This window comes from Chrysochloris asiatica, unplaced genomic scaffold (assembly GCF_000296735.1).
Source record: "Chrysochloris asiatica unplaced genomic scaffold, ChrAsi1.0 scaffold00002, whole genome shotgun sequence".
NCBI lineage: Eukaryota > Metazoa > Chordata > Mammalia > Afrosoricida > Chrysochloridae > Chrysochloris > Chrysochloris asiatica.
The window spans coordinates 34,437,732-34,463,208 of NW_006408520.1; the positions used below are offsets into that span (position 1 = coordinate 34,437,732).

General features: G+C 38.4%; 1 protein-coding gene across 1 annotated transcript in view; it reads right to left on the reverse strand.

The window, feature by feature from the left end:
* Nucleotides 1-1,018: 1,018 nt before the first annotated feature.
* The window catches only part of SAMD13 (sterile alpha motif domain containing 13), a 58,265-nt gene continuing 33,806 nt past the window's right edge, over nt 1,019-25,477 (reverse strand). Inside the window, exons 4-5 of the mRNA XM_006831079.1 lie at nt 22,716-22,827; nt 1,019-1,162 (exon numbers count right to left, since the gene is read on the reverse strand). Coding sequence (XP_006831142.1) covers nt 1,019-1,162; nt 22,716-22,827 — 256 coding nt within the window. The remainder of the gene's footprint in view (nt 1,163-22,715; nt 22,828-25,477) is intronic.

Here is a 25,477-nt window from a genome sequence, read left to right on the forward strand (position 1 = left end):
AAGCACCAATTCAACAAGGCATTGACACACAGATAATGAAGAAATGTCTCTTTGAACAGAGATGTAAAATCCCACTTTTTCAAGTTCTTAGAAACAAGGACTCAAATCAGGAATCAAGCAAAGTATCAGAACAATTTAAAAAATATTACATCATCATGAAGGGATATATATATATGTATATATATGTGTGTGTGTTTCTATCTTATATATAAAAATATTTTGTACTAGGAACAAGGCTTTTTGGACTATAACACTTGACAAATTTCTTCAGAAACAAATTATCATAAATACAAACCATAAGTGAAAAATGCTATCTTCGGAACCAAAGGACCAATTTAAAAGCAAATCTATGCAGAAAATACCATTACCCCCTGTGAAAGCTAGCTGAATATGGATGGATATCCCCAGTATACAACAGGGTTCTCTTTCCAGAGCTACGATTCTGCTCCTGAAGGGGTCATGATGTATGTTTATTTCAAACATCACAGCATGTCCCAAAGAAACCTTAATAAGGTCAAGTGGAGGACCCTCTATAAAAAAAAGGGTGTCGGCAATTCCATCCAAGTAACACAAGCTCTAGGGAGCAGGGAACTCAAGGAAGACAGCAAATTCCTTTCTTTTTACTTCCCCTCCCCAAGTTTTCTTGTTTTTAATCTTAAATCTGTAACCAAAAGATGTCCATTTCATTAATTTTTAAAAGGATTTTGTATAACCAACCTCAGAAGGAAATCCTTATGATTTCAAAGCCTTTGTGGGAATGGGTGCCTAATCATGTCAAAGATCATTCTATTTGACAAACTACATAAGAAAAACCATGCTGTCCTCATTGTGTCCTTGCTCCTGGGTTGAATCCAGGTCAGCAGATAGATTGCCTATTCTATCCAATAGGATAACGTTTTCATTTGACTGAAATTCTTACATATACACATGTATGTATTCTGTTTACAATGTTTCATCACATGAAACTAAATTATGTAATTATTTATTTTTTGAGGTCTAAGACCCCAATTTGACTCCACTATGAAGAGTTGTTCTTTAAATGCTTTGTCTGCAGAGGTTTTACATGATACTCGTAGATTTTCAGGGCAGGCCCCAATTTTAACTGAAGTCCTGTCAACACATCATTCCTTGTCATCAATAGCAGGGATTTTCCGTCAATTTCCTAGAATACAAGCAGAGGGTATAGCCAACATTTAAGTCCCAAAGCTCAAGGATAATGAGGAAAGAAGTCTTTCTTTTGAAGTTCCAAGGAAAAAGTCATAGCAATTTTCCCAAGCTAAAAACATTTCATTTTTTAGTTGCGCTGAATTTTTTTCAAAAACAGAATCTTCTACTTTTATCTTCCATCTTTGACTTGTATCTTTAAATGACAACAAATCAATAGATGGTCTTGCTTTCAAACACATAAATATATTAAAACACTGATGGTTGGCAAATTATGATTATGCCTCCTAAGGATCAAAAATGTTGCTTCCTAAAGGAATGACACTTTTTTATTTCTAAAAGGTGTTAAATCTTATGCTGAAAATTTTTTTTACCTATATAATCCCTAAAACAATTCTATGAATTAGAAAGAGTAGGGATTATCATCTGTATTTTTCAGGCAAACTAATAAGGGTCAAGCAAGAAATTAATCTGCCTAAGATTTTTTTAAAGTTTATTTTAGATTAACATAAAAAGGGTAGCATAGGATTTGAATTCTCATCTAATAAACCTACAGTCAAAGTTAATATTCTTTTCATAATTTCCTTAAGCTTCTCTTGACATAGAGAAGTACATATGTGCTATCTATCTGGTCAAATTGGAACTACAGTCTTAGACTTCCTGGAGTAATGTCCATCACAACAATGGGCATTTGAAGAATTACTCACCCTCTTTGAGCTTGTTTCCATTCTTTAAAAGGAAAATCATCCTGCCTTAACCTGAGTGCTGAGAGCCCCTACCACATCCTTCTCTCCATAGATCTTCAAGATTCCAAATACGGTTGTGACAGGCAGAAGAGGCCTTATCAGCCACACAATTTCCTCTCCTGCTCTTTCAGTTTATTCATACAGTTTCAAATCCGATTCAAGGTACCTTCACTCCTGGTACCTTGGAGACTACAAAGCTTTAAGGGAAAATAAAAATGGGCTTTTCATGAAAGAGATGAAGATCTCAAATACAGAAAGTGGTTTAAAACTTTTGGTAAGAAAGCACTGAATGCTGAATGCCACCTTATTTTTGTCATTATTTACTGTGGGGAAAACTTGAGCTGGTTCTTAGGGGATCTGGACTCAAGAGCTAGACCAACTGTACATGTGTGGAAAGACTTGACATACCCCTTCATGATTTTACCCACATTCTCTGTACCTACCTTCCCCACTGACAGGCAAGGGGACACAGCATGCATTTTTAAATTACTCAGGTTTCCACCTTAGACAAGTTCCTTATTCTTTGTTTCCTGGGTGAGTATTGTGGGGATTCTGGGTTTCTGAAAGGATCCCATGAGACACCTCTCTTGTGAATATTCCCTGAGTTAAGGAAGTATTATCCCTTCACTGTATCCCTCCCATCACAATGACAGGATCATGGTCTTCATTTCACTTGCAAACCACCTAACACTAATCAGAGCATAAGAACAGAAATTACTTTGAACTGGTCTATGATGTTTTTTAGCTTTGAAAACATTTATGTATTTTGCTAGCTACTAGAAGACAAAAGTCACACATTAATTTTATGAGCGACAATGATTCAAAATTATATAAAGGCTGATAGGGCAAGAGTGCCATAGGGCAAGAGTTTGAAATTATTTAAGGCTATAGGGATGGATTTTTCAGTCCTGAAATATTTTTTTCTACTTAGGCAGTGAATAAAGGTCAGCCATTAGTGAAAGCTGCATGTTTGAAATATGGCAGAGGGAATTTTGACACCTGGAGACAAACACAGTAGCAGGTCTGAAGGTATTGTAAGGCCACAGGAATGAATCTCTATTATAGGCTGTGGCAAGGCCCATGCTTTCTCATCCTGAGCACTGAGATGCATACTGATTCACTTGGAATCATTTTTTTAATCGTAAAGTCCTTCCGGCTCTGCATCTTTCCTTTGCTGTTGTTTGCTCACACTTGCTATCTATTTTAAGCAGGCATTAGTAAGAAAAGATGACATCACTTCATTTCCATACAAGAAAACACCATTTAACTGAAATATGATTCTTTTTTTTTTAAATCATTCTGGGCAAAAATCATTCTACGACTCAGCATTTTTTTCAAAAGCCAAGTGTGTCTGTGAAAAATGCTGAAAATTAGGTTTTTCTTAAGAAAAAAATGTAAAATCATGTTTCATGCTCCAATTTGAATTTTCCTTTTGTTCAGAAGATACACTGCAGTTCACTTCAGACCAGGGTTAGTAAAAGAAAACTCCATCTGGAAATCCTCATTTTAGAATTCTTGAAATGCATATTGTTCATTCACATTTACAACAAAATATTCCTCTTAACCTTGACTACAGCTTCTCAGATGCACGGAAGTAAAAGATGGAGTAATGAAAATGTGAGATGTCGGGGAAGGCAGACCACAGTCAGAATCCTATGTGAACTAACTGTAGAAGACCTGAGGAAAATTATTTAACTCTCCTGAGTCTCAGTTTTCTCACTTGTACACCTTGAAGGATTTTGGAGATTAGAAATGATTCATGTAAAGTACCTCGTTCAGTGCCTGATATATAGGAAGTATTCACTGACTATTATGTGGAAAGATAGAGGCTTTTAAAGACAAGGAAAGTGTTCAGATTCCAAATCTGCCTTCTGCTTACTTTCTGGAAATGTATTCAGTGATTGAATGATATATCCTTTGCCAGAGGAATGAATGCATATTCTTGTTCAATTTCAGAAAATTGAATGAGATTTAAAAGGTTCAAAAACTACATAAAACATTTGTTAATAAAAACCATACAAGTAGAAAAAAAAATCATACACATAGGAAAATTGTGTAAGAAAGCTAATAATGTGCTACATAATTTCAGAAGACTGCAATGCAAATGGAAACCAAATTTTACCAAAGGCGTCAACAAGGGACAGATGATGGAGCTAGAATGAACACTGGATGAAAAGTGAAAGACACAGTTCCTAATGCCAACTTTCTACAAGAAACAACTCATCTAGACTCCAGTCTGTCTATTAGTCAAATTGAAAGGTCTAGAATGTGACCAGTTCTGCCCAATTAAGAAACCTCAAAAAATTAAAAAACAAAACAAAAAAACATCCCTACCCCCCCCCATGATTTTGCATGTGCATCATATTAAATTCAAAACAAAAAAATAATCTACATTTCAGGGATCCTGTTTACATTTCTGTGTTAAAGAATAGTCATCAGTTAACTTCAGTGCAAGTTTTTACATTGATTTTTGAAATTGATTATGTTAAAACATGCACCTTTCATGTTCCTGTTGGTAATAACATACAGAATGTTTATACCATTAATAAATTCCAGCAAGTACTCTACATTGAAGTAAGGTTCAGAGATAATAGGTGTAATTTTCAATGAAGACAACATTCCAGAATTAAAAATAAATAAGTAAGATCCATAAAAATTATGGAGTAGTAGATAAGTAGATAAGCAGGTACCTTATAGTAACAGTATTTCACCACTTATTAGATGGAGCCTGGGACATGATATTTAATCTCTCTAAGCCTCATTTCCTTATCTATATGGAGGAAGGGGTTAAGAAGGAAGAGAAAGCTACTGTATTTCACTGCTGAAAGGATTATTGAGATAACAAATGTTAAGTAGAATAGCTGACATCTACAGAGCATTAAGCTATTAAGAAAAAAGTATGAAAAAAACAAAAACTTAACCAATTTAATGTTTACTTTCTGCCAACTTTATTCTATACCTAAGTAACTCTTTGATTGCGTGAGTGTTGACTGTATGGAAAGAAAGGAGATTAGGTGGGAAGAGAAGAAGCAAAGACAAAGGGGGCTAGGGAGCAAAGAGTAGATATCAAGAAAAGGGCTTTTGAGAAACAACAAGATATGGGGAAATAACCAGGAGTCACTGATGATAGGGTACTGCAAACTGACTCAGACAACCATATTTGTGGTAGTGTCTCCATTGTTCTTAATACATAAAGTAGAAGACATAAGACTCAATTAGAGTGAGAGGAGTTGGGCTAGAAACACAACTGTGCTGCTTGAGTGAATATCTGGTCTATTACTCCTCTTCTCTGTGAAATGAGAGGTTTGGACTAAAATGACCTCTGGCTCTTCCAATAAGATTCTAATTACATCATTCATAAACATCAAGACTCACCAGCTTTCTGTTAGTCTTTCTGTTAAAGAACACAGGAGCAACTCCTTAGCATGCAGGTAGAGGAATCTAATGAAATAGCCTTTGTTTTTCCATCTCATTCATTCTTCCCCCTTACATTCTTTAGCACTTTCTTTGTAACAACTCTCTTACCATTTACTATCTGGCTACAAGTGGTAACCAGTCTGAAGGTCCCCATTCCACTGCTTATAAAAGGTACAAATGTTGAAGAGGAAGTAGGACTTGGTTTCGAGCCCAGGGATACAAAAGTGGAAAATCCTGTGTCTAACACTGGGGTCACATTAAAGAAGGATTAGAATTTTAGAGCAATATCCACATGGCCAGTGGAAAAATAATCTCCTGAAAAAAGGTCTTCATCTTCAAAGATATTCCGAAAGATGCCATGTGGCTTCTTAAATGTTATTTCCTTCTCCAAGTGACTTACCTCTCTGTTGTCTCTATTTTTCATTTTTATGAGATTCCCTATGGAGTTGTCACAGTCATTACGTTTGTTGGCCTCAGACAAGACTTCATAGGCTTCTGCTACTTGTTTGAATTTGTCCTCAGCTGCCTCTTTGTTCTCTAGGTTCTTGTCGGGGTATACTTGTAGTGCTAATTGGTGGTGTTGTTGTTGGTAAATGCCATTGAGTCAGTTCTGACCCATAGTGACCCTGTATAGGGTTACCGAGGAGCAGCTGGTGAGCTTGAACCACCAACCTTGCAGTTCAAACGGCTTTGAAGTCTGGCGCATTAACCCACAGCGCCACATAAGCCTTCTTAATTTCACAGGAGGATGCGTTTTGAGGCACTCCAAGCAATTTGTAGTAATTCACCTTGTTTCTTTACAAGGCCTTTCTTTATAAGATACAAAGATTGTTGAAAATTTTCCAAATAACTTCAGAAAGAAAGATGGACAATTCAAGTCTATACCAAGACCCTTTCAACCTTGTTACATAATTCTTAGGATGAAGTCTCCTGTGGAGGAGAAATTTCTATTTTGGCACATATATCTTCCACATATTCCCACCCCCACTTCCTGTCTTCTGTAGCTCATTGTGGATAGAGTGACCATGATCTCAAAATTCTCAGCCAATGACTTTCTTCTGATGCTATACTTACCTTGTGAGCCTATTGGTGGAAAGATAAGACATTTGGGATAGATAATATAGATATTGAAGAGATTTCACTTTAAAAAAAAAAAATTTATACTGAAAAGCATATTAACAGAGAGAACTATTTGGTATGCCTCAAAAATGAAGTCTTAACTTCATCTGTTAAAGTATCAGTCACACTTCAATCAGATACAAAATCCATTTTGACTCATTGTGAGGTCTAATGTCTTCAGTGACTTAATGGAACTCTTTGTGGCACTTAATACTTGCTGCAGGTACATGGAATGAGCTTTGGTAGCATAGTGTTTATGAGTCAGGCTGCTAACCTGAAGGTCAGCATTTTGAAATTACCAGCCGTTCTGTGGGAGAAAGATGAGGTTTACTGTTTTTGTAAAGATTTACAGCCTCGGAAGTCCTATACAGGGTGGTTATGAGTCAGAATCGACATCGCAACACATAACCACCACTGGCACAAGGGGCTGTATTAACCTTCACAAGAAGCCTCGATGACACAGTGGTTAAGTACTTGGCTGCTGGCAAAAAAGCCAGGGTTTGAATCCACCAGTGCTGCATTGGGAGAAAGATGAGGCAGTATGCTTCCATAAAGATTTATAGCCTCCACTACCAAACATAAGGAGCTCTGGTAGTGTAGAGGTTACGAATCGGGCTGCCAACCTCAAGGTCAGCAGTTCGAAACTAGTGGTTCTGTGGGAGAAACATGAGGCGTTCTGCTCCCGTAAAGATTTACAGCCTCGGAAATCCTGTGCAGGGTCACTGTGAGTTAGAACCAACTCCATGGTACTTAACAACAACAACAACAACAACTACCAAACATAGGAGTCTCCATGACAGTATAGGATAAGCACTGGATCAAAAGGTCAGTTTGAACTGCAAGATCAGTAGTTCAAATTCACCAGCAGCTCCTTGGAAACTCTATAAGTGAGAACCAACTCAACAGCAGTTAACAACAACAATCAAATATAATGGAACACAAATAGCAGAAGACAAACTAGGTAACTGGGCCATCCTAAAAATTAGACACTTAGGTACGTCAAAAGATTTCACCAAAAAAGACAGAAAAACCACAGACTGGAGAAATTTTTTGGCAATGACATATTAGGAAAGGGACTAATCCCTAAAATTTATTGAAAACATCAACACCTCAACAACAACAACAACAAAATGACAAATGACCCAATTAAAAAAATAGGCAGAGGGCATGAACAAACACTTTACCAGAGAAGACATTCAGGTGTCCAACAAACGTCTAAAGAAAAGTTTGTGATCATTAGACATTAGAGAGATGCAAAACAACAATGAGGTATCACCTTGCCCCAATATAATATCAAAATTAGAAAAGGGAAACAACAAACGCAGATAACAACAAATGCTGGTGAGGGTATGGAGAGAATGGAACACTCCTCCACTGCTGGTGGGACTGTAAAATGGTGTTACAACCGTGGAAAATGGTATAACGTTTCCTCCAAAAGTTGGAAATAGAAATACCATATGACCCAGAAATCCCTCTATGTGGTATATATCCTAGAAAAAAATAAAGAGCCATGACAAAGACAAATACATGAATATCCATGTTTATCACAGCACTAGTCACAATAGCAAAAAGATGAAGACAACCTAAATGCCCATCAAAGAAAGAATGGATCAACAAACTTTGGTATATACACACAACGGAATACCATATAAAACCAAAGAATAATGATGAATCTGCAAAACACGTCGTCTAGAATGTCTAGGATGATCCTAGAGGACATTGTTGTTGTTGTTGTTGTTAAGTGCTGTTGAGTCAGTTCCAACTCATAGTTACACTATATAGGGTTTCTGAGGAACAACTAGTGATTTTAACTACCAATCTTGTTCAGTCCTTATCCTATAGACCCATATGCCATTACACTGAGAGAAATTAGTCAATCAAAACAGGACAAATATTGAATGAGGTCAGTATTGTAGAAATATTCTTTGATGGTTCCCAGGGTGGAACACATGAACCTCACCAGATGGAATACATACAAACCAATTTACTTCATCTGTGGAAAGATACAGAGGAAAAGCTCTGTATCATCAGCCAAAACAAGGCTAGGGGCAGACTGTGGAACAGATCATTAATTACTCATATGCAAGTTCAGGCTGAAGCTGAAGAAAATTAAAATAAATCCAGAAGAACTAAAATATGACCTTAAATATATACTAGCTGAATTTAAAGATCATCCAAGAATAGATTTGATGAATTAAGCACTAACGACCTAAGACCAGAAGTTGTAGGATGATATCAAGAACATTATACAGGAAGAAAGCAAAGGGTTATTAAGAAGACAAGAAAGAAGGACAAGACCAAAATGGATGTCAGAAAAAACTCTGAAACTTGCTCTCCAGCACAGAGATGCTAAAGAAAATGGAAGAAATGAGGAGGTTAAAGAGCTGAACAAAAATTTCAAAGGTCAGCTCAAGAAGACAAAGTCAAATATTATAATGAAATGTGCAAAGACCTAGAGTTAGAAAACCAAAAGGGAAGAATATGCTCAGCATTTCTCAAGCTGAGGGAAATGAAGAAAAAATTCAAGCCTTGTCTTGCAATATTGAAGGATTCTATGAGCAAAATACTGAATTATGCAAAAATCATCAAAAGAAGATGGAAGGAATACACAGAGTCACTGTACCATAAAAAATGGTCAACATTCAACCATTTCAAGAGGTACCATATGATCAAGAACCAATGGTATTGAAGGAAGAAGTCCAAGCTGCACTGAAGACATTGGTGAAAAGGAAGGTTACTAGGACTGACTGAATTCTAATTGAAATGTTTCAACAAACTAATGAAGTGCTGGAAGTACTTACTCATCTATGCCAAGAAATTTGGAAGAGATCCATATTTGTGTCCATTCCATAGAGAGGTGACCCAATGGAAAGAAATCACTGGGCAATATCATTCAAAAAGTACAAGTTTGCTAATGACAATTTAAAATCATCTGTGACTGCACATTGACAGAGAACTACCAGAAATTCAAGCAGGATTCAGAAGAGGACATGGAACAAGGGATATCAATGATGACCTCTGATGGATCTTGGCTGAAAGAAGAGAATACCAGAAAGATGTTTACCTGTGCTTTATTGACTACACAATAGTTTTTGATTATATGGGTCATAACAAGCCATGAACAACATTGCGTACAATGAATAATCCAGAACACTTCATTGTGCTCATGAGGAATCTGTTCACAGACCAAGAGGCAGTTGTTTGGACAGAACAAGGGAACACTGAATTGTTTAAAATTAGGAGAGGTGTGTGCCAGGGTTGTATTCTTTCACCATATTTACTTAATCTGTATATTGAGCAAATAATTTGAGAAGCTGAGTGAAGAGGAACGTGGGATCAGGACTGGAGAAAGACTCATTAGCAACCTGCAATATGCATATGATAAAACAGTGCTTGCTGAAAGCGAGGAGGACTTAAAATAGTTACTGTTGAAAATCAAAGACCACAGCCTTTGGTATGGGATGCGCTTCAATATAAAGAAAACAAAAGTCCTCACCTCTGGATCAATAAACAGCATCCATATAAATGGAGAAAAAGATTGAAGTTGTCAAAGACTTCATTTTGTTCATGTCAACCATTAATGCTCATGAAAGCAGAAGTCAAACGATGTGTTACATTAGGCAAATCTGCAGCACAAGATCTCTTTAAAGTGTTGAAGAGCACAGATGTCAGTTTGAGGACAAAGGTGAGCCTGATCCAAGCCATGCTATGTTAAATAACTTCATATGCATGTGAAAGTTGGACAATAAATAAGGAAAACCTTATTCATTGCATTTGAGTTACAGTGTTACAGAAAAATATTAAAAGTACCACTGACTGCCAAACAACAAACAAATCTGTGTTGGAAGAAGGACAGCTCCTTAGAAGCCAGGATGACCAGACTTTGTCTCTCATACTTCAGGCATATATATTATCGGGAGGAACCAGGGGAAGGACATCATGCTTGGTAAAGTGGAGGGTCAGCAGAAAAAGAGGGAGAGTCCCAACGAAATGGATTGGCACAGTGGCCACAGCAATGGGCTCAAGTGTAGTAATGATTGTGAGGTTGACACAGGACCAGGCAGTGTTTCTGTTGTGTGTAAGGTGGATATGAGATGGACTGACTTGATGGCACCTAACAACAACAACAAAGGAGCTCTGGTATCGTAGCAGTTACAAATCGGGCTGCAAACTGCAAGGTCAGCAGTTGGCAACTACCAGCTGTTCTGCAGGAGAAAGATGAGGCTTTCTGCTCCTGTTAAGATTTACAGCCTCGGAAACCCTGTACCAGGTCACTATGAGTTGGAACAGACTCCATGGCACATAACAACAACAACAACAAAAAGAGTGGGAGAGAGGGGGAAGTAATCCACTGGCTAGAGGACAGACATGTGTGAACTTGGGTGATGGGATAGACAATGTACAACAAGAGGGAGGTAGGCAAAAGAATGGTGACGAGTTAAGGAGAACAGAGGTAAATACTGTTATATACACAGTCCAACAATAATAATGATCTATGGGTAGATACAGAGTCCTGGTGTGGCACTCTAGGATAAGAAGTGGACTGTAAGGCTGGTTTGAATTGCAAGGTCAATAGTTCAAATTCACCAGTCACTCCTCAGAAACCCTACCCAGGATTGCTGAGTCAGAACTGACTCGACAGCACTTAACATGGGTAGACACAGGCTGAATGGGTGTGGGAGGAAGAGTGGAAGTATATCCAGAAATATATATTTAAAGGTTTGATAGAGGATATTTGTACATGGGTACAATATACTTACTGTAAATATATCCGTGAAGGTGGTGAAACATACAAGGGACAAACTTATGAAAACCTCTTTGACATTACCAAACACCTTGAGGTATTAAGTTTTTGGGCCAGGGAGCTCAGGCCCATAGTCCTGGGGACACCATGGACAATTGGCACAACATAGTCCACAATGACAACATTCTACATCCTACTTTGTTGAGTAGTGGCTGGGCCCTTAAAAGCTCCTGAACAGCCATCTAAGGTGCAACTATTGTCTCACCCTGTGCAGTAATGAAAATTGAAGATGCTTGGAAAAAATTAGTCCAATGGAATAAGAGAACATGCAAACTCAGTTTCCACTACCTTGAGCCTAGAAAAACTAGATGGCACTCAACTGCCACTACCAACTGGACTGAAAGGAACCACATTAAAAGGCTCTGGGTAGAATGTGAGAAAATGTGGAATAAACTCAAAAGCATTAAAAAATAGGCCAGGCTTTCTGGTCAGCTAGAGACTGATGGAACCCCAAGACTATGGCCCTTGGTCACCCTTCAGGTCTGTGACTGAACTCACCCCCCGTGGTTCAATTTTCAGCCAAGCAATAGATAGGTATATAGGGAAACAACAACACTAGTAAGGTATGCTCACCATAGAATGGTCAACAACTTGAGATCAAAAGGGCTGCATGTACCTCAGGAGAAAATTCAGAAGGACTTGGAGAGAAGGATGGAATGAAACAAGAAACATAGGGAGAAAGTGGGATAGGTGATGTTACATTAAGGGGACTGCAGTCATTGAGATAAAACCAAGTGTGTAATTTATTAAATGTAAAACTGATTATGTGTGCTGTTCACTCAGTTCACAATTAAAAGTTTAAAAATTTTTTATAAACTCAAAATTCTATGAGGTAGTTCTGCTCTGTCCTTTAGGCTTGCTAAGAGTCAAAATCAACTCAATGGCAGTGTGCTTTTTGTTTCATTGTTGCTTATTAGCTGTCATTTTTAGAACCTAGTCCTATAATGTCTTCAACTAGAATATTTCAACTTTTGAAACCCTGAAAGTGCAGTATCCTATATTCTCTCACTCCTCATTCCCATTTAACCCACATTTTCATTTCAGCTTCACTTTCTCCAGGGTTGTAAGATCCTTTCAGACTCTTTTATACCAAAACTGAAGCCCATGGTTAGCTATGGAAACCTTTCTCTTACCAGCTCCTTCATATACTTAGGCTCTCAGCTTTCCACTGCATCAATTCCACAAAATCCCATACAGAAACATTCCAGTTATCAAGCTTCTCTAACTTCTGTACCTGGTATAGCTGGAAAAAAACAAAAACTTAATGACAGTGGTTTTTTAAAAATACTTTTGGCTGCTATCCTGCATGTAAATAAGTTTGAGTGCCTCCTCTCTTACAAGGAGCCTTCATGCTTATATAACTTTATAGTTACTGGCTTTCTTTCCACTTGCCTGCCTTCCCATTCCCTCCTCAACTTGGAGTCAAGAGTCCTCCACATCTCAAAAAGTCCTCCACACTATATTTCTTCCCCAATTACAATGAAATTTTATTGGCAAACTTCACCATCAACATACAGATTTCTAGATCTAATGATAACCACGAAGGTGAATACTACATTTTGTAGTGTACCAATCTCAGGTGTGTCAGCAAAATACCTCAACAGTTCTTTTATGTATCTTTGTCAGTTCCCTTTCCCATTCCCTCTGGGAGCAAATCTTATCCTTTATTGCTTTCTTCTAGTTTCTTATTAAATCTCTACCCATCCCTGTTCACTCCAACCAGAGAAGCTTGTCTCTTGTTTGGTAAAGGAAATAGATGCTGTCAGGAGCTCCCTCAGTAACATTGAGGACAGGGGCAGTCTTCTATGCACACATTCTTATCTGTGATCTAGTCTTAGAGGAAATATCCCTGTCTTCTTCAGTATGGAGCTCCCATACTCTTTTCATCTCTTTTCTTACCATATCCACAAGAACTTTGTTTCATTTAAATGTCCCCACTTTCCAGCTATTTACTCTGCCCAATACTTTTGATAAGGAACCTTGGTGGCATAATGAGGTAAGCACTGGGTTGATCATTGAAAGGTCTGTAAAGATTTACACCCTTAGATTTCGACTTTGTCCCTTAGGGTCACTATGAGTTGTAATCTACTTCATGGCAGTGAGGGTATTTTGTGTTTTGTTTTGTTTTGTTTTAGAAAACCAGTTTTAGCTACTTTCCTGCATGTCAATCAGTTTGACTTTACAACTAACTGACTTTCTCACCACTTGTCTCAACAAGAAGTCAAGGGTCCTCTACTTCCCAAGCAGCCCTCCATACTCTCCCCCTCCTCAATTCCACTATAATTTCATTGGCAAATTTCACCATCCACATATTAATTTCTAGATCTGATGACATCCCCAGATCTAGAACTCCCATTGGACTTCACCATTTTGAGGAATTTGATCTTACCTACTATAGTAGGTTGAATACTAAGTGTACTTCCCTACCCTAGTCTTAATCATTGTTGTTGCTGTTGTTAAGTGTCATCAAGTTGGTTCTGACATGGAAACCTGTACAGGTTTCCAAGGAGCAGCTGGTGAGTTTGAACCTCCAACCATGTTGTTCAAACCAACTATGAGGTCAAATGCTTATACGACAGCACCACACCAGGATTCTTCTTCATTAGTAATCTTATAATAGGACCTATTTGGAAGCAGAGTAATTGGCTAAGGATCTCAAAATGAAATCATTCTGGATTTAGGGTGGATCCTAAATCAAGTGATTAATATTCTCATAAGAGAAGGAGAAGACACCAAGAGATGCAAAGAAAAGGCCATGTGAATCCTGAGGCAGAGACTGAAACTATGCCAGCACAAACCAAGGAATACTTGGGGCTACCAGAAACTAGAAGAGGCAAGGAAAGATACTCCTGTAAAGACTTAAGAGGAAGCGTGACCCTGCAGACATTTTGATTTGGGACTCTAGTCTCCAAAACTATGACAGAATAAATTTCCGTTGTGGTAAGCCCCCCAGTTTGTGGTACTTTATTATGGGACAAGACCTCTTTAAAATGTTGAAGAGCAAAGATGTCAGTTTGAGGACTAAGGTGTGCCTGACCCAAGCCATGGTATTTTCAATAACCTCATATGCATGGGAAAGCTGGACAGTGAATAAGGAAGGCCGTAGAAGAACTGATGCATTTGAGTTATGGTGTTGGAGAATATTGCAAGTACCACGGACTGTCAAAAGAACAAACCAATCTGTGTTGGAAGAATTCAGCCAGAGTGTTCTTTGGAAGCTAGATGGCCAGACTTTGTCTCTCATACTTTGGACAGGTTGTCAGGAGGGACTAGTCCCTGGAGAAGGATATCGTGTTTGGTAAAGTGGACGGTTGGACGTTGAAGAAGACGAAGAAGACCCCCAATGAGATGGGTTGGCATAGTGGCAGAAGCAATGCCAACGTAGCGCTCATCATCATATCACCCACCTATCCTTCAGTGATTCCCTAGTGAATCTTGTCTCTCTTCTGTCAGGCAAACCAGATTCTTTGTTATCTAGATCCCTGACTACTTTTCTGTCATATCTCTTGACATTGCCTGCTTCTCACCTCCTGTTCTAAGTAGATAAAGTTCCCAAGATAAACCATGTTGTTTCATGTCCCTGTGCCTTTGTATTTCATCTTCTCTTTGCCTGGAATTTTCTTAGCTTCCCTCTAATATCTGTAATGGTTTCTGGTGTCTTCTTGGAGAATGGCATTATTTATTTTAATAATTTTATATTTATACTAATAAGAATTAGCAAAAGCTGTAATTGTGGTAAATAATAAGCAAGCCAAAGTTGTGTCATACACCTGACTGTCATAAAATGTCTTAGAACTTTCTCACTTTGAAAGGAATGAATTAAGCATGTGTTTGGGCATTTTAGTTTCCAGAAATGTATTCTATTTCTATAAAAATTCCAAAAGCTTCCTTCCTTATCGGTTTCATATTCAATTCTCTTGGCTATTTTATCATTGTTAGTTAGAATTACTTGTTTGCTTGTTGTTTTACGTCTTTTCTAAATGTTCATATGCTGACAGGATACATCAGCAGAACTTAGATGGTCACATTTCCTGTTCACAATGCTGTAAAATATTTTAAGCACTTCAGTAGCTTTCAATTGTGAAGAAATAGGCAAAAGCACCTTACATATTATTACATGTAGCTAATGTAATAAATGTTACTTCTAATCTATGGGGTTTTGTGTTAGTTATTTGACCTTTTTTTCTTCTTCTTCACAGAAGGCCCTAAGAATTGTATAAGTTTCAGGAACCACAAAACCTGGATTTTCCACTGGTCTAATTAGAAATATGGAGTCCTGGTATGGCAATGTGTGGATTAATGCGCTGAACTGCAAGGTCAGTTTGAACCACAAAGTCGGCAGTTCAATCTCATAAGGTATGAAGGCACTTAACAACAACATATATCAAGCGGAGTGGCTCCGTAGGATAAGCAGCGAACCACAGGGTTAGTTTGAATTGCAAGGTCAACGGTTCAAACTCATCAGCCACTCCTAGGAAACCCTATACACAGTTCCTAAGATCTGGAACCAATTCTAAGGCACTTAACAATCACAATAATAATTAGAAATAATGGAGTCCTGGTGTGGCGCTATAAGATAATTATTGGACTGTTAACCGCAAGGTTCAAACTGCTCCTCAGAAACCCTATCCAGGGTTGCTATGAGTCGAATCACAGATAATTAGAAATAGCTATCCAGAATCATTTCACTTGAAAGACTCAGGCCATGATTTACGACACTAGCTCAAGGCTGCTCTGATTGGCCTCCCACGTGACTGCTCCGTTTTGCTGTAGTGTTACTTGGGAATTTGTGGCAATAAGAAAGCTTATTTGTCTTTATTAAGTCAGTAAACATAAAAAATAAAAAAAAATAGCAAGAAGTCTTCTTTTTAAAGTGCCAATCTTTGCATTTCAAATTAATTTCGAATCAATAATTGGAAATTTTTCCAATTGTGTAATTTGGAGTAAAATACTGTTTTTGTTCATGTTGTTTTGGAATTGAAGAGATGATAGAGTAAAACTAATTTGTCACCATAGTTGCAATAATATTTTGGCATGATCCTCTGAAGATAGTAAAAAAAAAAAAAAAAAAAAAATCTCAAAACACATATTGTTGTAGAAACAAAATCACTGATGTTACTCATAAGTTTGAGTAAGCTGAACAATATAAATTATGATACTGATTGGGAGATCTCTTGCTCCATCTTCTTCATATATATTTGGAGTGTTGTTAAACAGATAAATACATACAAATGAAGTGACGACATTACACTAAGCAGAATTGTCTTTGTGACCTACAGTTAAGATGTGGTCTGAGTGTTACTCTCCTAAACTGTTGGAATTCCTTAACTGGTAATTAAAGCATTGTCAAAAGAGATGCAGTCATACTAGATAATGAGCCTCATTTAGTATCAGACTTTAAAACAGTAAAACTTATCCTTAACATTTTTCTGGGAGGCAGTTGAAGGTATTTTTTAATGAGATAAGCAAAAAGATTCTCATTAACAACTAAAATTCTTGTTGTTGTTGTATTGTTAGGTGCATCTGAACCAGCTCCAACTCATGAAGCTCCTATGCATAACAGAACGAACACTGCCCAATCCTGGGCCATCCTCACAATTGTTATGTTTGAGCCCACTGTTGCAGCCACTGTGTCAGTCCATCTCACTGGGGGTCTTGTCTTCCTTTTTTTTGATGACCCTCTAGTTTACTAAGCAAGATATTCTTTCCTAGGGACTGGTCCCTAGAACTGGTCTGTCCTGAAAATATGTCCAAAGGTCATGCAACGAAGTCTCTCCATCGTCTCCACCTTCTTTGAATGCTTCTAAGAAGGATTCTGACTGTTCTTCATCCAAGACAACTTTGTTTATTATTTTGGCAGTTTGTGGTTTTTTAATGTTCTTTGGCAACACCACAATTCAAATGAATCAATTATTCTTCCTTATTCATTGTCCAGCTTTCACATGTATATGAGGCAATTGAAAATACCATGGTTTGGGTCAGGTACGCGTTAGTCCTCAAAGTGACATTCTTGCTCTTTAACAATTTAAAAAGGGCTTTTGCAGCAGATTTACTCAATGCAATTTGTCATTTGATTTCCTGACTGCTGCTTCCACGAGCATTGTTTGTAGATACAGGTACAATGAAATCCTTGACAACTTTTAGCAAAGTCAAATTCCTGAGGTACTTTGACTCTTCTTGAAAACCAGGCAACCCATATTCATGGGCAAGTGCCAATTTTTTTATCATCACGTCTCAAAAATTCATTTTCACAAAAAATTTCACATCTCAAGTGGTTTTGTGCCCTATGCCACGCATCAAATCATACTTTAGCAGGACCATTTTTAAGACAGCATTTTTTTTTTTTACTCAAAGCAAGAATTTGAGTAACAGTATGTTTGTTAAACTTGACATTCACATTATAGAAATCTCAGTTCTAAAAGAGTAAACATTCCAAGACCATCCAGTGACCATGAGTCAATTAGGAAGAAATAGACTAGGAGTTCTGATTCTCACTAAAATCATTCACCGCAGCCTCAAATGTCTTTCTACTGAAAGAAGACACTTGGGAAAGCAGCCACCATGCCACTGAGTGTGTTAGAAAGGGCTATTATTAGAAATATAGTACTCATGGCACTATAAACACTCACTTTCTCTAGAAAGGGCTCTCACTGCCTCCTGTTCTTGGGTGTCAGTAAACCTAGCTGAAGCACCTGATTCATGAGGCCAGTGGATGGACCAGACACCCCTTGGACAAGCTGCTTCACACAGTGAACAGTTGCAGCCTTCATGGCACAAACAACATGCCAATTGAGGGATGGTGACATCATTGTTCATAAAAGGGGATTGACTGGAACCATAATACAACCCAAAACACACACTACCTACACTAGACCATTGGTGGTGGGTCTAGGAAGAGGGTGAGCAGAGACAGGCCTTCCCACATAGTGGTTCTGTTTGTTGGCTTCTGTTTGTTGGTGGTTCTGTTTGTGGGTCACACAGAAGACTTAGAAGACATTTTGCAGAAGGGGAAACTTGAATGTAATTGCTCTGCCTCTGCAATTCAAAAGTGTGCCTGTAGAGAGTAGGGAGACTATGCAAAGATTACCAGCTTAATCCAACTGCCGCTCTACCCCACAGGAATATAGGAAACCATTCCTACCCTTTAGACAAATCTTGCTCAGTGATCGAACATCTTTCAAGGGGCACACTGTTAAAGAAAGTCAGATCTGAGTCTGGTTGCTACAGCAACACAGCACCCAGTAATGTATTGCGAGACCAGAATATGAAGACAGACACTCTCCTGAACACTGGTCCATCTGATGGTGGATGCATGTGGCAGAATGTCAGTCATGCAGTGATGCAGCATAAGCTCACCATATCACTGGCAACTATGCTGTCCTTTAGGACCTACTCTAAGAGGCGCTCGGGAGTTGATCTTCATGCCTGCCCCACTTCCGTAAAATGACAGGGCAAAGCCTTCCCCAAGATTTAAGGAAGTGGCCATTCTAATTGTTTCTCAGCTGCTATGATCTAGGAGATATGTCTGGGATATGTTTAGGTTGAGACATGGTCTATAGTCTTCCACTGCAGGAGGTTTTAGCTGATAGCAATCAGATTTGTAGACTTGAAGGTCAATGCCAGGAAGTCCTCAGAGGTGAAACACTGAAGGTCTCTGCATCATGATGATGAAAGAGGCAGGTTATCATGGTAGAAGCTCCAGATGGTCAGCTCTTATGAGAGTCACAGCACCTATGTTGTCTTATCTACCTAAGTCTGAACAGTGACTCCTCTTCACCCTCTACCTTCTTTGATGCAAGGAGAAAAAACGAGAATTTCACAGTAGGAGAAAGATTCAAGAAGAACTCAAGGATGCCACTTCTCCTCACCTACCTACCCTTCTATGAGAATGAAGACATTCGAACTGGTGGGCAATACTCGTAAAACTCCAATCCTTGGGGAATTCAATTCTCAGGCTTCTGAGTTGGCAGGCTCAATACAGTAGCAAGATGCTCCTTTCCGCTTTGAAGGATTTCAGAATGAAATGTGTTGGGAGAGTTACTCCCTTTTACCTCTTAGTGTCCCTCAGAGTAGTCCCTGGAAGAAAGGCCTGCCTCAGGACCTAGCTTAGAGCTGTCCAGTCCTATTTCTGAAGTCCTGCACAGGAGCTAGAAGGCTCACAGAGCCTCTTCCACTCCCTATCCTAATCTTGGATGTGGGCCTCAGAGGAGACTGACCAAAAGCTTGACCTGAAAAACATTTCTGGATGGCTGGGAATCTGGCCAAAAGACCTTTTAGCTGAGTCCCCCTTTTTTTTTTGCTAACCTTTTACAATATTATTTTAATTTAATTTTAAAAAGGAGTTACTCAACTGCAGTGACATCAATGGGTATTATATTATTAAAAACCAAAATGAAATATATTCCAGCTGATCAGCCTTCCACTTTCTAACATATTATATATCCCCATAATTTTGTTATAAAAATTTTCAAACATGAAAAAAGTTGTAAGAATATAAGTTCTGGGAGAACAAGAGCTTCATGCTTTGGTCATGGTTGTGCCCACAGTGCCTAGAATAGTGCATGCACATAACAGTAGGTGCTCAGTAAGTATTTAGTTGTTGAGTGAATGAATGAAAGAGTAAAAGGATGACTCTTAAACAACAAGAAAAGAATGGTACAGAGATAAACATCCATTTTTCCAATTACCTAACATGTTCAGTGAACATTTTAGTATACTTTTTTCATCACACATATAACCATCTAGTCATCTATCCATTCATTAACCCATCTTTGTAAAAAATGAATTGCAAGTAAGTTATATAGATTACTATGTTTTTTGTTAAGTGCCGTCGTGTCGTATATGTTTCCCTAATTACTTTGATTTCCATACCATTTATTTTCAGTGTTTATACAGTTCTTTTTCATTTGAGGTAAAATTTACAGGCTATATAACACACAAATCTTAAGCACATAGAACCATTTCTAGTGTGACACAACAACACCCAGAAAGTTCTCTATTTTCCCTTTCCAGTCAATCCTCATACCTCCTATCCAGAGGCAATTGATGTTCTCATTTTTTCTACCATTGATTCATTTTCCTGTTCTGAAACTTTTAAAGTGGAACCATTCAGTATGAACTCTTGTGTAAGACTTTTATGACTCCACATAATATTTCTGAGACTCATCCATGTTGTTAAAAATACCGGTATATCATTTATTTGCATGTTGATATAATAATGTCCATTATCATTGGAGTCTTAGGTGGTATAAATGGTTAAATACTTGACTACTAATGGAAAGTTTAAGGAGCTCTGGTAGTGTAGTGGTTACAAATCGGGCTGCTAATATCATGGTCAGCAGTTCGAAACTACCAGCTGTTCTGCAGGAGAAAGATGAGGTTTTCTACTCCTGTAAAGATTTATAGCCTCGGAAACCCCTGTACAGGGTCGTTATGAGTTGGAACTGACACCACAGCACATCACAACAACAACAACAATAATGGAAAATTTGGTGCTTTGAAGCCATTCAGAGGTGCCTCAAAAGAAAGACCTGGCGATCTGCTTCTGAAAGATTACAACTTTGAAAACCCTCTGGAGCAATTCACCTTGAGAAGGAATTGACATGACTGGCTTAGTTTTTTTTTTTTTTTTTTTTGTCATGTTCATTATTCTATTGTTGGCTACCTGGGCTTCCAGTTTGGGGCTATTATGAATAAAGCTACTAAGTACAATGTTGTGCAAATAAATTTGTGGTCATATATTTTTATTTCCCTTGGGTAAATACTTAGGAGTGTAATTACTAGGTCATTGAATAGATTTATGAGTGCTTACTTTATATTCCCACCAATAGTTTATGAGAGTTTGGTTGTTCCACAGCTTCATGAACACTTATCAGCCTTTATAATTTTAACTAAAGGAGCTCTGGTAGCTTAGTGGTTACAAGTTAGGTTGCTAGCCTCAAGGTCAGAAATTTGAAACTACCAGCCATTCTTTGGAAGAAAAATGAGGATTTCTGCTCCTGTAAAAACTTATAGTGTCGGAAACCCTATGCATAGTCGTTGAGTCAGAACTGACTCTATGGCACACCACCACCAATTTTAGCTAGCCTGGTGAGTATGAAGTTCTGGTATGGCCCTGTAGGATAAAGCACTGAACTGCAAGTTCATTTGAACTGCAAGGTGGGTGGTTCAAAGTCATCAGCAACTCCTCGGAAACCCTATACAGGGTCACTATGAGTCAGAACCAACTAGACAGCACTTAACAACAACACCAACTTGGAAAGAAGTGACTTTGTTCTTATTTTGTCAGATTTCCAGATTTTTTTTTTTTAAATGTACATAGATCAGAAAAATTTAAAGGGAAAATTGATTGAAGGAAACCTATAGAAATGCATATGTGGTACTAGGAAGGTTCATTTTATTCAGACCTAGGTCAGGCAGCCAAATGCTTGAAAGAATAAGAAATGGCTGAAGAATGTGGAACAAACAGCAAGATCAATTCCCCTGGTTGACCATTCTCTCAACGACATTATTGTATCAGAAAAGTAAATGTAATGCTTAGATGACTACAGCTTTCTTTGATAGGCATGAAGGAACCCTGCTTCCCTACAGAGTTAGCTCAGAGCAGACTACAAAATGTCCTGCAGTTTACCTCCTCATGGTCATGCCCCTTCAGTCTCATCCCTACAGAGCTGGTCTAGTCCATAAAATGAAGTCATGAGTACCCAGATAATTGGGACAATACCCTTGACTCCTTCTTTCTTTTTTCCTAACACCACTCCTGAAACTAAGGGAAGAGAATTAACAATTTTTTGAGCTTCAACACGGTGCCAGACCCTGTCTTAGACACTTTATATACACTGTCCTTTAAGCCTCTCAATAACACCTCTATAAAGTTAGGTGTATTGATAACTTCATGCTATAGACGTGAAACCAAGACCTAGAGAGATCTAGTAATTTGCCCACCGAGATACAATGGTTTGACTATTAATCCTATGCTCTTCTCACTCCATCATACTAGGCACCTGGAAAGCAAATTAGAGTCATGCTAGCTCATCTGGTACCGAGAGTAGTAGTAAAATGTGCTTCATGTCTCTCATCAGATTTGTCCTTTTGTTTTGTTTTGTTTTCTGTTTTCCACTTTCTAGTGTGTTTACTTTGAGGGCAGGGTTGTTCTGACCCACTCTGGACAACAGCAATCTTTCACACTATGCAGACATAAATACACAGTAGCCCTTCTCTCTGCAGCTGTGATTGTGTCTCAGGCTTTAGGGTTTCTTTTGCAGGAAGGAGTAGTTAGTTTGTCATTCTAACTCTCCCTTTTCCAAGACCCCTGAGTTCCTTCGGGCCCATATAATACCATCAGGAATTTATGGGAAGGATATACAAGAGCAAGGGCAGCAGGTCTGATCCCTCACAGTTCCTTCCTCACACCCTTTTTCCCATGCTGAGAGGTAAGTGTGTTCATCATCACTAGACCGATTTACCTGTTCCTGAAAAGCACTAGCTTGCTCCTCAAATCCTGCTGTTCGGAAATAATTGACGACATCCATCACGGCCCAGTCTGCAGGATCGGGTGGTCTTCCATTCTCCATGGAACTAAAAAACAAGCATGACAGTGGTCGTGGTAGTGCATATATGTTCTAGTTTGCTGGAACCCTGACCCTTTCTTCCCACAGAGGCCCAGATCCCAGTCTATCTCCCTCAAGACTAAGACCATCTTGTGTTTCTTGAGCTTAGATGTATTCCTAACAAACCTTTACACATTGAATATAAAGGATTTCCTCAGGAACTATTTTTTAATCCAGAGACAGAGAGTGGTCCAATGATTTCTGGTGGCCCATAGGATGTTTATTCATATTCAGAGGTAAGAACACCAGACTCTTACAATATGAATCAATGCATTTTCCCTTTTCTATCTTCTACCCACTTCTTTACCATTATCCCCATATATGGGAGTCCTGGTGTAGGACTTTAGGGCAAGCGCTGGACTGCTAACCACAAAGTCAGTGATTCAAACACACTAATTGCTCCTTGGAAACTCTATATAGGGTCACTATAAGTCAGAACCCACTCATGGCAGTTAACAACATACCCATATATCCAGTGCCACAGTCATACTACATCATATTCTTTCATGACTCTGGACCTTTGTCCATGCTGTCTTAACCACTTACAATGCCTCTGACCCTACACTCATCTTCATCTGATAAATCTATTCTTATCATCAGAGTTATTGTAGTATAGTGCGTTACAAATTGGCCTGTTAGTCGCAAAGTTAGCAGTTGGAATCTATCAGCTGCTCTACATAAGAAAGATAGGTTTTCTGTTCTAGTAAAGATTTACAGCCTCAGAAACCCTATATAGAGTTGCTATGAGTCAGATTGTGAATCTGAACCAACTCCATAGCACACCACTACCACCACATTCCTATCATAGTTCAAATGAGGCATTTTCTGGCTCTACTAGGCACATGTTTTTGTTATAATGTGCTCTAAGTGCTTCTAGAAATCTATTCAAATATGTATTAAAGCACTTTTCACACTGGATGATGACATTTGCTTATTTGACAGCCTTTCTATTAGTCAATGACCTGAACCATTTTCATTTTATTAACATAATGCCAAGCACATTCTTAAAAATTCAACTGATATTGCTCAAGTGAATACATTTATGATAATAAAGCATTTGCCTGAGAGGGTCTATTGCTAAGGGGGTAGGAGAAGTTGTTTAGAGAAAGAATGGCAAAGATTTGCAGTTATTGTAACTCTGCCTTATTTCTATTTTAGGATTTGTCTGGTTTCTATTTTCTATAACTTGTTCATTCTTGATCAAAGTAAGATATTTATTCAACACTATTAGAGTGAAAAGGCCTACATCTCAGTCTGGCTTTGTCATTCACTGACTTAGTGTCTCTGAACTGCTCCCTTCTTCAGTTTCCTCTCTTATAGTAGTCTATTAGGGCACAAGTCTTCAGTTTCCCATCCTATAAACTGGCATCAACTAGTAGATCACAAATCTGTGACTGATTTATGAAACATTCACTAAACCATGTTTTCTATTAAGACAATCCTTATTTAGATGCATCTACTCAGGTCATCCATTCAACAAATAAGAAACATGTACTGTTTATCAGATTACTAGATGGGTATTGGGGATGTAATTTGTGTGTAGCAAATTGTTAAAGAGTGTACAGGAAACCATGGGCTACAAGGAGGGGCTGGTTAATCCTAACTTTCATGAGTAAGGAGATGGGAAAGAAAGAAAGGGGGTAAGGAGGGGTTAGGTCAGGAAAGGCTTCTTGGAAGAAGTGATCTTGAGCTTAGAAACTACATTTCAGATTTTCATACAGAGAGAGCTGCTTGAGAAAAGTTTCAGCAGTCTGGTTTGTTTGGGCGAAGAGCAAGAAGGCCAATACATCTTCAGATGCCTTTCACAATTTTGGCATAGACTCTGCTTTAGGCTCTCTTCACTCAAGTCTTATTCCTGGAATGATTTCATCTACCCCTTGAATCTAGTCACCAAAAATCTCCCTCTTGAATCTGAAATACAATGGTGGTAGTGATTGTGTGCTGTCGAGTTGGTTCTGACCCATAGTCACCCTGTATAGGGTTTCTAAGGCTGTAAATCTTTATGGAAGCAGAAAGTCTCATCTTTCTCCTAAAGAGCTGGTAGATTCAAACTGCTGGCCTTGAGGTTAGCAGCCTAAGATGTAGCCCAATACACCTTCTTATAGATAATGTTATTGTTGTTGTTAAGTACCATTGAGTCAATTACAACTCGTAGTGACCCTGAAGAGCTTCCTGGAATCTCTACTTGGGTGTTTCCCATGTGCTTTAGGCTCAACATATTTAGCATGAAGTCACTTCTCCTACTTTGTCTCCCTCCCCTCCAAACTCATTCTTCATTGGTGTTCTATTCCTCAGTGAACACCATCACTTTTAACTCAGTAGCCTAAGCCAGAATCTCAGTAGTAATCTCTTCTCTGTTACTTGTATCAGTCAACAAGTTCTCCTAAAAAGCTTTTGCATCTGCCTTATTTTTATCCATCAATGTTGCCATTCTTTTGCTCAAACCCTGTGGTTTTTGTACAGCCTTCTATCTTACTTCCTCAAGACTTGCTTCCTTTTAAGTATTTCTCTACACCCAATTCAAGGTGAGGAGTTGTCTGTCACATGGTTCCTCTGCTTAAAATCATTCAAAGCATTCCAACTAGCCTTAAGATAAGTTCCAAACAGCTTAACTGACT